General features: G+C 54.2%; 1 protein-coding gene across 3 annotated transcripts; it reads left to right on the top strand.

The window, feature by feature from the left end:
• Nucleotides 1–5,600: 5,600 nt before the first annotated feature.
• ALOX15B (arachidonate 15-lipoxygenase type B) lies at nt 5,601–14,142 on the top strand. 3 transcript variants are annotated; one of them, XM_039231594.1, is made up of 14 exons: nt 5,601–5,747; nt 5,829–6,048; nt 6,280–6,361; nt 8,673–8,795; nt 9,101–9,204; nt 10,752–10,924; nt 11,111–11,257; nt 11,348–11,551; nt 12,464–12,550; nt 12,673–12,842; nt 12,989–13,110; nt 13,208–13,308; nt 13,387–13,557; nt 13,963–14,142. In XM_039231594.1, the coding sequence occupies exons 1-14, from the start codon at nt 5,601–5,603 to the stop codon at nt 14,140–14,142; spliced, it is 2,031 nt and encodes a 676-aa protein (XP_039087525.1). The 3 variants fall into 3 exon arrangements, with proteins under 3 accessions (XP_039087525.1, XP_039087527.1, XP_039087528.1); XM_039231596.1 differs by lacking the exon at nt 12,464–12,550; XM_039231597.1 differs by lacking the exons at nt 12,464–12,550; nt 12,989–13,110 and having other exon boundaries at nt 12,673–12,829.
• Nucleotides 14,143–14,284: the final 142 nt, after the last annotated feature.

Genomic DNA, 14,284 nt, shown 5'->3' with positions numbered 1-14,284 from the left:
AGTTCTAAAAACTCCACAGATTGGAAGAGAAAGTTGAAGAAATCAACCAAAGGCAAAGCATGATGGAAAATAGCAAAGAGGGGCACCTAGGGGGCTCCGTCGGTTGAGCGTCAGACTTTGGCTCAGGTCATGATCTCATAGCTCATGGGTTCAAGCCCCACGTCGGGCTCTGTGCTGACAACTCAGAGCCTGGAGCCTGCTTCTCCCTGTGTCTCCCTCTCTGTCTGCCCCTTCCCTGCCCACTCTCTCTCTCTCTTAAAAATAAATAAACATGAAAAAAAAAACAGAATTAAAACTGAAAAACCAATAAATAAGCAACATGTGCCTGATGGTTTGAGATGTGCGGTAGATAGCAATATTATCAACTAGAAGAGTGGAAGGTTATGATCTTTGATGAAGGGAAAAACAGCAGGGATGAAAGGGACAGCTGTTGTTGGTGAGAAACTTCCAGAACTATTTGTCTCTTTAAATCGTGTACATCTATAGCCTGGACCAAACTTTTAGAGTTTGAAAGCAAGGGGACACCCAGGTGGCTCAGTCAGTAGAGCCTCCGACTTTTGATTTCAGCTCAGGTCACGATTTCGTGGTTCATGAGTTCGAGCCCCACGTCAGGCTCCATGCTGACAGCACTGAATCTGCTTGTGATTCTCTTTCCTCTCTCACTCTCTGCCTCTCCCCGTGCTCTCTCTCTCTCTCAAAATAAATCAGCTTTAAAAAAAGAAAAAATTTAAAAGCAAGAAAAAGAGAAAGCAGGAAAGAAGGAAAGAAGGGAGTGGACGAGGGAGGGGGGAAGATGAAGAAAGATAGGCAGGAGCCTTGTCATTCAGGGATTGAAAGCAAGGTGTACATGGACTGAAAGACATCTTTAAGCATCGAGTGAGTTCCTTCCCCAGGCAGTGCTCTGATTTCTTTCTCTGTGTCTCTGACAGGTCCCAGAAGCCCTTGCGGCTCAGATCATCCTGGGCGGCAGATCAGAACAAAGACAGGTGTGTGAATCCCCCAGGACGGTGGTTCTGAGGAAGAGCCCACCTCCGTGCTGATTTAAAATGGACATTCCCCCAAGTGGGGTCGCTGGAGGCTGCCCCCCACCCCCGCCGGCATGAAGTAGGTCGGAGGAAGTGGCATTTTTACAAAACCCTCCGATGCAAGGGGTCTCCATAGCCTGGGAGGTGAAGGGGTCACAGGTGTAGCTGACCTTGAATCACAAGTCTGTTCGCCTTACAGCAGAGAGCAAGTGCCAATCTGGCATTTGTTGTTGCTTTAATAGCCTCATAGCACTGGGTGATCCCTCCCTTGGAACAAGGAAGAAGCCACTGACAACAGAATCCGTCTAGAGTTAAGTAACCTGGTTTTTATTGCGCCCCTGTCTTTCACACTCCTTTAGGGGAACTGAAATTTTCTGACAGTATTGACACCAAGTTTCCTTTAAAATAGATTTATTTCAATTTCTAAAAGGGAAAAGGAAGAGGAAAAGGTCAAAACAGAGAACCCAAGGATATATTTGAAGGCAGGAAAACAGTAAACATTACAGATTTTTCTTAGCCTCACTGCACCCGGGGACCTGTGTACATGCAATATTGCTTAATATCACAGTAGTGACCTACAAATAAAAAAAATACTTAATATATTTAGAAATGTGTTGCCCTTGCATGTGACTTGCGCGATATATGGAAAATGTGACTGGACAATGAATCATAATTCATGAACAGATGGTTTGGACGAAGAACATGTAGAAACATTGGTTGACAGGAAAATAGACAAATGGCCGTTAAGCACGTGAAACAATGTTTGATGCCAGCAGTCACCAGGGAAATCCAGGTCAGAACCACAATGAGATCCCACATCACAGCCATTAAAATGGCGGTTATCACGTATAGGAAAAAGGTGTGGGTGAGGATTTGGACATATTGGAACCCTCGTGCATTGCCGGCGGGAATGCGAATTGCTGTGGAAAACAGTATGGGAGTCCCGCCCCCCCCCCGAAAAAATTCAACGTGGAGTTACCACGTAATCCAGTAACTCTACTTCTAGGCATATACTCAAAAGAATTGAACAGGATTCAAACATATTTGTAACTAGTCATTACAACAGCATTATTCACAATAGCCCCCCAAAAAATGGAAACAGGGGCACCTGGCAGGCTCAGTCAGTGGAACGTGTGACTCTTGATCTTGGGGTTGTGAGTTTGGGCCCCACATTGGCCATAGAAGTTTCTTAAACAAATGGAAGAAACCAAATGTCCATTGATGGATGAGTGGGTAAGCAAAACTGTGGTGTATACACACAGCCTTAAGTTACTCAACCTTAAAAAGGAAAGACATTCTGACATTTGCTATGAGCCTTGGAAACATGATGCTAAATGAAATAAGCAAGACCCAAAAAGACAAATATTGTAGGATTCCACTCATACGAGGCACCTAGAGTCGTCAAATTCAGACTCTTTCCGAGAATGGAGGGGACCAGAGGTTGGCGGTGGGGAGAATGGTAGTGTTTGTTTTGTTTTTTTATTTAATTTTTTCAAAAAACTTTTTTGAGAGAGACAGAGCATGAGTGAGAGAGGGACAGAGAGAGAGAGAGAGACAGGTAGAAGCAGGCTCCAGGCTCTGAGCCATTAGCACAGAGCCCGATGCAGGGCTCGAACTCACAATCTTAGATCGTGACCCAAGCCCAAGTCAGGTGGTCATCTGACTGAGCCACCCAGGTGCCCCTGTTGTGGTCATTGTTATTGTTTTAATAAATACAGTTTCAGTTTGGAATGACGAAAAAGTTCTGGAGACAGAGGGTGATGATGCTTGCTTGCCAAAGTCAATGTATCTGATCATATCTACTATGAATGTGTTGTCAGAACCGCACACTTGAAAATGGTCAAAATAGTAAATTTTATGTTATCTGTATTTTACCACAATTTTTTTAAAAAGGGAAAAAAAAGAATGGATGGTTTATAAAATCCAAATATTTTGCCCGGAAACAATCTTTCCTAGAGCCGTATGCTCTCCTCTCTCTGAGGATGTAAATTAGAAGTTTGAATTGGAAACTTTCTTCTGCTCCCTGCATTGTCTGTTCCTTCAATCTTGAGTATTTTGGTCCTTGTCTTTTATATGCTTTTTTTTATTATTAATTTTTTAAAATTTACATCCAAGTTAGCCTATAGTGCAACAGTGATTTCAAGAGTAGATTCCCTAATGCCCTTTATATGCTTTTTAAAAAATGTTTTTATTTATTTATTTATTTATTTTTGAGAACGAGAGAGAGAGAGAGAGAGTGATAGTGGGGGAGGAGCAGAGAGAGAGAGAGAGAGAGTCCCGAGCAGGTTCCCCACTGTCAGTGCAGAGCCCCATACCAGGCTCGAACCCACAAACCGTGAGATCATGACCTGAACCGAAATCAAGAGTTGGATGCTCAACCGACTGAGCCACCCAGCTGTCCCTGGTCCTTGTCTTTTAGATAAAAGACTTCCTTGAAGGTCTGGTGACCCTTGGGCACCCATTCATCCGTAACAGTGACTCAACAAAAGTCAACCAGAAACCGCCTGACTAGGGCTGGTCAACTGGTAGGCTTTGTTTAGCAGAGCTGTTCCATTGAAGGACCTGTTGACGCTTGAGCTGGCCGGTTCTTCTAGAGAGAAGTTCTCCAGTCTTGACTGGAGGGTAGGGTTTGGGGGTCCAGTATATTAACCTGCTAACATGCTTGGCTCCAGCCAAGGAGAGGGGCTGGGGCCCCCACTGCTCAGTGTGGAAACTTTCACCCCACTCTCCAATTTTAAGTTTCGTGTCCCACCCTCAGCTCTAGCCGGTGTCACCCCAAGTCCAGATTTCCCCTAGATCCATCTCTCCTGAAAAGAAACCTCCCATTGTCTGTTAGGTTGGGGAAGGCCTCCCACTGGCTGTGTGAGGTGGAGGAGGGTATCTGGGGGGAGTAGGAAGGGTCCCAGTTGTGTCTAATACAAATGTCTGTCCCATCAACCTGTTTTCAGCGTCATCTACATGCCATCTCAGAGCACCCGTCTCCCAGGTGACCTTAAGGGATTTTGAGGCGGGAATTCTCAAACTCCATATTCGTGTTCTTGACCTCGTCTGTTTATTATGCCTTAACCGGGGCATTTTAGTGAGGTTTCAGGAGGGTGGCGTAAAGGCACGTGGAATTCTATGCCCAGTCACACTTCAACCCCACACTTCAATGGCTCCTGCCCAAATTCGGCCACCAGAACAGCTCTTGGCAAGGGTCTCAGACACAATGGTGGGATTCGGTCACGTGCCCGCCAGGCTTTGGTCACCTAGAGCTGGGCTGATGGCCTTAATCGCACTCATCAGCTGGTAACACAGACTCACAAGTGTCCTTGACAGACCCGGTAATTAACCATTTCTGTCTTCCTCCAATGCAGCTCTTAGCTTTGGCCAATGTCTTGACTTTCATGACATGCCCACTCTGGGTCCTCTGTGTACCTCGGTGACTGATCAACCCTGGGTCAGCCTCTGCTGCATGACCTTCCAGATGTCAGAGAACTAACAGGTATGGCTTGTTCTCTTGGTTGCCTCTTCTCCAGTTACAGCCCCTGCCTGCTGAGCAGGTGCACCTGTGTGCTGACCGATGCTCAGGTACAGAGTCCAGCCCTGAGCTCTATGCTCCACTGTGCCCCACTTGGATGTCTAATGGGCATCTCAGCCAGCACTGCAGCCTGGAACTCCCAAATCTGTTATCCATCCCTGAGCCCAAATCCATACCCCCCCACCCCCATCTCCCTGTCTCCTTCACTGCATTCCTGCCTGCCTCATTTCCTTTTATTTTCTCCTACACGTGATTTTTAAATGATTTTTTAATGTTTATTTATTTTTGAGAGAGAGAGCGAGAGAGAGCCTGAGAGTATGAGGTAGGGAGGGGCAGGGAGAGAGGGAGACACAGAATCGGAAGCAGGCTCCAGGCTCCGAGCCGTCAGCACAGAGCCCGAGGTGGGGCTGGAACCCACAAACAGTGAGATCATGACCTGAGGAGAACATTGGACACTTAACAGACTAAGTCACCCGGGCACTCCTCTCATATTAGATTTTTTTTAACCTCCAAGAGGGCAAAGACTGAGTCTTGTCCAGGCAGTATTCACATCACCTGAGGTAGTAGTACCGGGCACAGGGCTGGTTCTTAAATGAATGCAATAAAATAATGACAGGAGTCCAAGAAAGTGGGGGGCTGGGTGGGCCCACAGAGCCTCAGGTCAGGGCTAAGAAGGCAAAGCAACAAAAAGGGGCGCAAATGTATCTCTGACCCTCAGTGGATACCGACTCTCTCTGGCTCTGTCCAGTTACCCAAACCTCAGGACACCCAGTCCTTTCTCACCCAGCACTACGGAGTGCCCCCCTTCCCCGCGCCCCTCCGCAGCCCCCCTTTACCTCTCCCCTCCAGCCTCCCAGCCAGGACCCTTTCTGCCCAGAGCAGGGTCATGCATTTGGGGTGGCTCTGTGGGCACTTGTAATGGGTGCTATCGATGGACAGAGGCTTGGCGGACATGACCTTGGCCTGGGGGGGTGGGGCGGGGCGTGTCCCTGGAGGAGCCGCCAGGATTTAAGGTCTCACCGGCCGCAGGAGACAACCAGACTTGGGTCGGCACCATGGCTGAGTACAGGGTGACAGTGTCCACGGGGGAGGCCATCGGGGCTGGCACGTGGAACAGAATAGCCGTCAGCATCGTGGGGACCCGGGGGGAGACCCCCCCACTGCCCCTGGACCACTTCGGCAAGGAGTTCAGCAAGGGCGCTGTGAGTGCCTGGCGGCGCAGGGGCGACGGCGGAGCAGGGAGCGGGGACCGGCCTGCCACTTACTAAGTGTCTCCCCTCCAGGTGGAGGACTTCCAGGTGGAGTCCCCCCAGGACGTGGGCCAGGTGCTGCTGCTGCAATTGCACAAGGACCCCCTGCTGCCCAGGGCGGTGGGGCCGCTGGCCCGAGACGCCTGGTTCTGCAACTGGATCCAGCTCTCGCCGCCCCGGGGCACCCCTCTCCGCTTCCCCTGCTACCAGTGGATGGAGGGCTCCTCGAGGCTGGCGCTGCGCGAGGGGGCGGGTGAGCCTGCGCTGGGAAGGGTGTGGCGGGCGGGGATAGGGGAGGGGTGGGGGAGTGAGAATGAGAGTGCCGTAGGGAAAGGCAAAGGGAGCTGACAGAGGTGACCACAGGGGAGGTGAGGGGTGTGCAGTGCAGTGTGGGAGCCGGTGACCTGATCGAGGGTGGCTGATTGGAGGGCAGAGAGGTTGGGGTGGGTCTCTGCCCTCCTCACCCATTCCTGTGCCCTCACAGCCAGGGTCTCCTGGGGAGACGATCACTCCCTGCTCCAACAGCAACGCAAGGAAGAGCTCCAGGCCAAGCAGGACTCCTACAGGTGAGGAAGGGGCTACCCCAGGTGGGAGTGGGGCGGAGGCGGCGGGGCAACCTGGTGATGCTACTGGCTGAAGTCCCTACCAGGACTCTCCTCCGATGACGACATCAGCAGCCTGTGGGAGCTTGTTAGAAGTGGAGATTCTCGAACCCTCAGACACTGAATCAGCTTTGAGGGTGGGGCCCAGCAATACTGCTTTTACAAGAACCTTCCAGAAGACTCTGGTGCCCAGCTGGAAATGCCTCACCCTGGTGGGAGTCTCCCTCGCGCTGGGGCTTTTTCTTACATCCTCCTTCCTTGAAACCTGGGCAGAGCCAGAAATACACGATCCCATGGCCCAGGAAGCTCAGCTTCCGGGATTGGTGAAGTGAGATCCCTTTCTCTGCTCTGGGCTCAGCTGGGAGATCTGGGGTCCCAGAAGCCACCTGGCAGCAGGTACAGGTTGCAGGGGACCTGGGGCTGCGGGTGAGGCTCCCTGAGGCAGAAGGCCAGGGACTGTGCTCAGGGGCAGGTCTTCAAAAGGTGGTGGTTCGGCCAACTCAGCCCCCACTGGGGGCTGCTGTCCGCGGTGCTGGCTGCAGGCTTTGATCACATCTCCGGGGAAACCCTTGGTTTCTGGTGATTCTGCCCATGTTTCGAATTTTATCTCCAGCAAAACCACTGCCCCAAGTCTGCGGTCCCTGTCCGTGGAGTGGCTTTTCTTCTCCTCTGCCAAAACACAGACCCAGGGCTTCTGAGACCTAGCAGCCGTGACCCCTTGGGCATCACTTAACCTTCTTGACCCTATTTTTTTCTGCAAAAGAAGTTAAGAATAGCAACATGATGTGCGTTATTCGCAAGGATAAATGAGAAAATGGTTAAGAACACACCGAGTCGGGACACCTGGGTGGCTCAGTCAGTTGAATGTCAGACCCTTGATTTCGGCTCAGGTCATGAGCTTGCCGTTCTTCGTGAGTTCAAGCCCCAAATTGGGCTCTGCGCTGACCTTGCAAAGCCTGCTTGGGATTCTCTCTCTCTCTCTCTGCCTGTCTTCTTCATGTGCTTTCTCTCTTTCGCTCCCTCTCTCTCTCAAAATACATAAACTTAAAAAAGTTCTCCCCCCCCCAAAAAAAAAGAAGAAGAATGCACCTAGCCAGCTGCCAAGCCCTGCACAAATGTGTGCCGTTACTGTTGTCTCTCGGCCACTTTGTGCAGCAACCGTCTAGACCCTCAGTATTGAAAGCGTGGCTTCAGGTGACTGTCAGCATCATCTGGGAACTTGTTAGGGATCCAGGCTCTTGGCCCCACCCCCTGCAGACCTACTCAATCAGAATCTGCATTTCACCAAGATCTCCGGGTGGCGCTAGGGGGTCTGTACAGGACAGTTGAGAGACCAGGCATCCGTCACCACCTGGTAGCTGTGAGCTTTAACGGCAACTCGCTCTTCGAAGTTGAAAGTTCAAACCCAAAGGCAATGATTGATTGAGAGGAGGAAGACTGGCTGGAGGTCCTCCACTCTGCTGGGATGAGATCTTAGCATTTCACCCAAGGGTCTTCAGGCTGTGTTGTGCTAGCTTGATCGAGAGGCCTGTGGCCAGGGCAGAGTAAGTTTCTGGGCTCCCCGAAGCTCTGGAAGCCACAGTGCCTCTCCGTGGGATGCCCTCCTGAACTCTGTCCTCACGACAGCCTCCCCTTAGATGCCTCTGTCTCCTAAGTCAGAGGACAAAACCAAGCTAGCAAGCCGACAGGAAGGAAGGGGGTGTGTCAACAGGACCTGGAACTGACTCCATTTTGAATCTGATGTCTTTTTTTTTAATTTTAATTTTAACGTTTATTCATTTTTGAGAGACAGAGAGAAACTGAGCACAAGCAGGGGAGGGGCAAAGAGAGGCAGACAGAGAACCCGAAGCAGGCTGCAGGCTCTGAGGCATCAGCACAGAGCCCGATGCGGGGCTCAAAGTCACAAACCACGAGATCATGACCAGAGCTGAAGTCTGATGCTGAACCGACTGAGCCACCCACACGGCCCGTGATGTCTCTTTTTTAACAGCCCCAATCCCTACTTCCTCGGGAAGGACTTTGCTTGGTCTACCTCTGGTTAAGTGTCCAGCCCTGCACCAGTCAGCCATGGCCAGAGGAGAAGTCTCACTGTGGGAACACAGCGGTTGCCCCTCAGGCCTTATGGGTGACAGGCAAGGGCAGGACTGAGAAACACCCTTGCTCGTAGAAGGGTGCTAGCTGTGACCAGGGCCTCCGAGGGCCTACCTCTCCCTTGGCCCTAGTCAGTGGGTTCCCTGAGGTTTCTTATTGACCCCTTTCCTGCTCTCCCCTTCAGCTGGAAGACTTACCGCCCAGGCTGGCCTCACTGCCTGAATGAGAAGACCGTGAGAGACCTGGATCTCAACATCAAATACTCTATAGCCAAGAATGCCAACTTCTACCTGAAAGCTGGCTCTGGGTAAGGATGCCCACCTTCTCCCCACGCTGGGCCTCAGATGCCCCAGGACCCCTGCCTTCTGTATTCCCCCACCATCAAGGATACATGGGTCACACAGCCCTACCCGGGGCACAGCCTCTGCCCCACCCGTTCCCACAGGACAATGCCTATCTCAGCCAGCAGGCGGGGAGGGGGCAGGGAAGCACTACTTTGGCTACCCTAGAGGCTGCTTCAAGATTCCAGAAAGGATAAAGCCAGCTGACAGGGATGTGGGGGGGTCTCCCAAGGCTTCTCGCCCCCCACCCAGCCTTGACATCCCCTGACAGGTTTACAGAGATGATATTCAAGGGGCTGCTAGACCGCAAGGGGCTCTGGAAGAGTCTGGACGAGATGAAAAGGATGTTCAACTTCCGGAAGACCCCGGCCGGTGGTAAGGAATGTGGACTGGAGCTCCTGACTTCTTCCCTGAGACATCCACTCTCGTAGTGGGCCGGAGCCTCAGCAAACCGAGCACCGACTCGCCGTGTGACGCTGGGTAGTCCCCTGTCCCTTGCTAGACCGTACCTTCTCCACAGATACACAAGAGGGTGTAGATGGGGGCATCCCTAACCTTCTAACGCCTCTTAATCCAACAGTGTTGGACAGATTTCCATCAGACACTGGGTTAGGGGATGGGGACACTCTCTGTATCCCCACAGGGCTCTCATTTGAGCGGGCGAGCGGACACGAGGCTCAAAATCACAACAATGAGCTTCACTTGTGAAACCATTCATTGACTCCAGCGAGAGGACATAAAAGGGGGACCTCCCTCGTCGGGGGGTGTCCTGTAAACTCTCCCAAGGAGGGGACTTTTATGCGGAGGCCTCAAAGTCGAGTAGGTGTGAACAGTACCAAGAACAGTGTTTGACGGGGGCGCCTGGGAGGCTCAGTCGGTTAAGCATCCAACTTCGGCTCAGGTCCTGATTTCATGGTTTGTGGGTTCGAGCCCCACGTCAGGCTCTGTGCTGTCAGCTCAGAGCCTGCTTGGGATTCTCTCTCTCTCTCTCTCTCTCTCTCTCAAATAAATAAATATTTAAAAAATGAAAAAGAGGGGCGCTTAGGTGGCTTAGACAGTTAAGCGTCTGACTTTCGCTTAGGTCATGATCTCGTAGTTCGTGGGTTCGAGCCCCGCGTCGGGCTCTGTGCTGACTGCCAGCTCAGAGTCTGGAGCCTGTTTCAGTCTGTGACTCCCTCTCTCTCTGACCCTCCCCTGCTCACGCTGTCTCTCTCTTTCTCTCTGTCCTAGAAATAAATAAAAACATTTAAAAAAATAAAAAATGGAAAAGAAATGGTCAGCAGAAGATGGTGGCCTCTGGGGCGCCTGGGTGGCTCAGTCAGTTAGGCATCCGATTTTGGCTCAGGTCATGATCTCATGTTCTTGGGTTCGAGCCCCGCGTCAGGCTCTGTGCTGTCGCTTCGGATTCCGTGTCTCCCTGTCTCTCTGCCTCTCTTCCTCTCATGCTCTGTCCCAAAATTAAATAAAACATTTTTTAAAAATTAAAAAAAAAGAAGATGGTGGCCTCTGCAAGGCAGTGACAGCAGAGATGGAGTGCACAAGGTGGGGGCAGAGCTACCCAGGAGGGCGCGTCAGTGCGACCTGGTGGAAGAGGAGCAGGGAGAGAGTGCACGAGAGAGACCCCCCGGCTCTGCCACAGCAGCCAGCTGGACGGAGGTGCTGGTCCCCAGATGCCAGATGATGGGAGAGGCTGGGGCCGAGCAGGAACCCGCGGTGGTTCCCAGCCTGCTGAGTCCTGACCTTGGGATATCTGGTAGACGGTGGGACAGGTGCGCCGGAAACTGAGATTTACTGCTTGGCCAACAGGGCTGAGAGGTTGCCCTGAAAAAGGTATAAAGAGGCAAAGGGAACCCTGGATGGCCCTGGGACAGCTCCACCCTGAAGGTGACCTTGACCGAGTCCCCACTTCTCCACCCCCACAGAGTACGTTTATGAGCATTGGCAAGAAGACACCTTCTTCGCCTCCCAGTTCCTGAATGGCCTCAACCCTGTCCTGATCCGCCGCTGCCGCTCCCTCCCAGAGAACTTCCCTGTCACCAATGACATGGTGGCCCCGGTGCTGGGCCCCGGAACCAGTCTGCAGGCTGAGCTGGCGGTGAGGGGCCCGAGGCCAGGCTCTGCGCGCCACCCCCCGCTGGAGGCTCAGAGTCCCTAAGGGCTGCGTGCCCAGAGCACCCTCTCCGTGGCCCACTCCTCTCCCCTCCCCACCCTCTCCCTGACCCACCCCTGCATCCTTCAGAGAGACAGCTGGCAGCCCCTGCTCCCCTTCTCTCTCCCGCAGAGGGGTTCCTTGTTCCTGGTGGATCACGGCATCCTCTCTGGCGTCAGCACCAATGTCATCAACGGGAAGCCTCAGTTCTCTGCCGCCCCGATGACGCTGCTATACCAGCGCCCCGGGGGAGGGCCTTTGCTGCCCCTCGCCATCCAGGTGGGCAGGGGGCAGAGGGAAGGAAGGGGTTAGACTGAGTGGTTGCCAGACACCCCTGGCCACCTCTCACTACACCGGCTTCTCCTGCAGCTCAGCCAGACCCCAGGACCCACCAGCCCCATCTTCCTGCCCAGTGACAACAAGTGGGACTGGCTGCTGGCCAAGACGTGGGTGCGCAATGCTGAGTTCTCCGTCAACGAGGCCCTAACGCACCTGCTGGAAGCGCACCTGCTGCCTGAGGTTTTCACCATGGCCACGCTGCGCCAGCTGCCTCAGTGCCACCCACTCTTCAAGGTCAGTGGCTCTGCAAGGTGGTCCGGACTGTGACCTAAGCCCACGGGTCCCTGTACCTCGGAGTTCTCCTCCGCCTGTCCCCACGCGGCTCTGTCCTTCCAGACTGGGGGTGCAGAGCCCAGCCCCTGAGCGCCTGCTTTCCCACGGCCGCGAGCCTGGGTGAGGTGCATGGGGACAGGGGTGGGGGAGGAGACCGCGTGTGAGAGCCAGCCGTGCCCCCGAGAGCGTCCCTCTCCTTAGAGGAGAGCAGCTCACAGCCAGCGGCCATCCAGGAGCCCAGCTCTTAGGAGAGACCTGTGGCTGGCAGACGCCAAAGTGTGAACTCGGCTTTGAGAGACCAACAGGTTTCCTGCAGATGGCGGCAGGGGTGAGGGAGCCTTGGGAGGGGAACCTTGTCTCTGAAGTGGGCTCCGTAGGTCCCCTGGGCTCTGCTAAGCCTTCAGGTTGTCCAGATTCCTGTACTCCAGGGACCCAAGGCCTGTCCTCTCTGAAGGCCAGGAATATTCCCCCATGGCTTTTTGGATTCTCTGATTCTTGCTCAGTCTCCTGGGTCCCAGACACAGGCCCTTCTCTGTCTTCAGTCCCTGCTGATTCATTTGGATCATCTGTAGCTCCCGGAGCCGGGTTTCCATGGCGCACTACCTGCCCAGGGCCGAGGAAATCACAGAACGCCAGAGCTGGGGAGCTCATAGTGCTTATTCAGATCAGCCCCTTCATTTGCCCAATGACCTGAAGCCCAGAGACAGCAAGGTGCCAGGCCCAGATCACAGCATAAGACGCTGGTCCTCGTTCTGGAGCCTTGACCCCTGTCCCAGGCGACCCCTCTGGTTCCCGTCATCTCTTTCCAGGGGGAGGTCTGGGGCCAGCGAGAACCGGGCCTCCCCCACTTCTGTCTTCTCCAAACCCTTCCAGCTGCTGATCCCACATACTCGGTACACCCTTCACATCAACACTCTTGCACGCGAGCTGCTCATCGCCCCGGGCCAGGTGGTAGAAAGGGTAAGAACTTCCTGGGGGGGGAGGGGGAGAGGTGCGAGACAGGGGGAGCCCTATCTCTCCCACTGCTCCTACTGCATGCTTCTGGGACGAGAGCTCTGGCACCCACAAGTCTTACCTCCCAGTCCACAGGCATTGGCATTGAAGGCTTCTCTGACCTGATACAGAGGCGCATGGAAACGCTGAGCTATACCTCCCTGTGTCTGCCCGCGGACATCCGGGCCCGAGGAGTGGAAGGCATCCCGGGCTACTACTACCGGGATGATGGGCTGCAGGTCTGGGGTGCGATGGAGAGGTGAGGGCGCTGTCTCCAGAGAGCTGGGAGGGCCCAGGGAGGCTCCCCACAGGGAGGAGGGCTGGACATCAATGATGTTGAATGGGAGCCGCTCCTCAGAGAGGGCTCAGGTCAAAAGTGGGGACTGAACCCAGTGCATCTTGCAGCTTTGTCTCCGAAATAATCAGTATCTACTACCCGAGTGATGCATCCGTGCGTGATGACAGTGAACTCCAGGCCTGGGTGTGGGAGATCTTCTCTGAAGGCTTCCTGGGCCGAGAGAGCTCAGGTACGGGGACCTCAGCCTTTGGGCCCCACCCTCAAGCCCCTCCGGCGTGGCCCTGAGGACCCTGGTAGCCTCACGCCCAGCCCGCCTCTTCCCACAGGGGTGCCCTCCTCTCTGGACACACGGAAATCCCTGGTGCAATATGTCACCATGGTGATCTTCAATTGCTCAGCCAAGCACTACGCTATTAGCGCAGGGCAGGTGAGATGGGGCAGTGCCGGGGTGGCCGGATGGAGGGGGCCAGGCTCCTGGGACTCACTTTGCCTTCTCGGCCTGCAGTTTGACTCCTGTGTCTGGATGCCCAACCTGCCTCCCACCATGCAGCTGCCCCCACCCACCTCCAAAGGCCAGACAGAGCCAGAGGGGTTTATAGCTGCCCTCCCACCGGTCAACGCCACCTGTGACATTGTCTTCACCCTCTGGTTGCTGAGCCAGGAGCCTGGAGACCGAGTGAGTGTGGGGCCGGGAGCCAGGGGATGCGAGGGGGTGTTTCCCCTCCCCTTGCCATCAAGGATCGGAGTCCCTTCACCCCCACTGAGCCTTCCTGTGGGGAGGGGGGGGGCCCATGAGCATGGGACATCTCACGAGGAGGGTCAGATGATCAAATGCGTTGATGCGGAGTTACCCTAAGCCGCAAGGCGATCGTGCTACGGTGGGGGTGCGGCACCCCCTTTAAAACTCCGATTGGCCCTTTGGCTCAGTCCCCAATGGCTGCCTGTGGGGATCCTCACTGTTTAGAGGGAGGCATTTGGATGAAGCTCTGTGGGAGGCTGCGCTCAGGACCCCAAGGTGGAGGGCCAAGGCGGGTCACAGCCGCTGAGCAGTCCCTTCACCCGACCTTGCGTTTGCCTCCAGAGGCCCCTGGGCACCTACCCGGATGAGCACTTCACCGAGGAGGCCCCCCGACGAAGCATCGCCACCTTCCAGAGCCGCCTGGCCCAGATCTCTAAGGATATCCGGAAACGCAACATGGAGCTGGCCCTGCCCTACACTTACCTGGACCCTCCGCTCATCGAAAACAGCGTCTCCATCTAAATCCTCTAAAGAACAGGGCCCTGCATGATGTCCCTATGACCCCACTGATCTAAGCCACCCAGACAAAAGGACCCCCCCAGAAAGCCAGGCCCCCATATGCCTCTCCTGGGATGGCCAAACCACATGTAACTCACTCCCTACA

Source organism: Hyaena hyaena, unplaced genomic scaffold, assembly GCF_003009895.1.
Source record: "Hyaena hyaena isolate Hyena2069 unplaced genomic scaffold, ASM300989v1 scaffold_58, whole genome shotgun sequence".
Taxonomy (NCBI): Eukaryota; Metazoa; Chordata; class Mammalia; order Carnivora; family Hyaenidae; genus Hyaena; species Hyaena hyaena.
Note: the sequence above shows the minus strand (reverse complement) of the source record. Positions and strands in the feature narration are given on the sequence as shown.

Coding starts and splice junctions, on each gene's coding strand:
- ALOX15B (XM_039231594.1), top strand. CDS start 5,601: ATGGCTGAGTACAGGGTGACAGTGTCCACGGGGGAGGCCATCGGGGCT. Junction 5,748..5,828: donor AGGAGTTCAGCAAGGGCGCT/GTGAGTGCCTGG, acceptor TCTCCCCTCCAG/GTGGAGGACTTCCAGGTGGA. Junction 13,309..13,386: donor ACGCTATTAGCGCAGGGCAG/GTGAGATGGGGC, acceptor CTCGGCCTGCAG/TTTGACTCCTGTGTCTGGAT.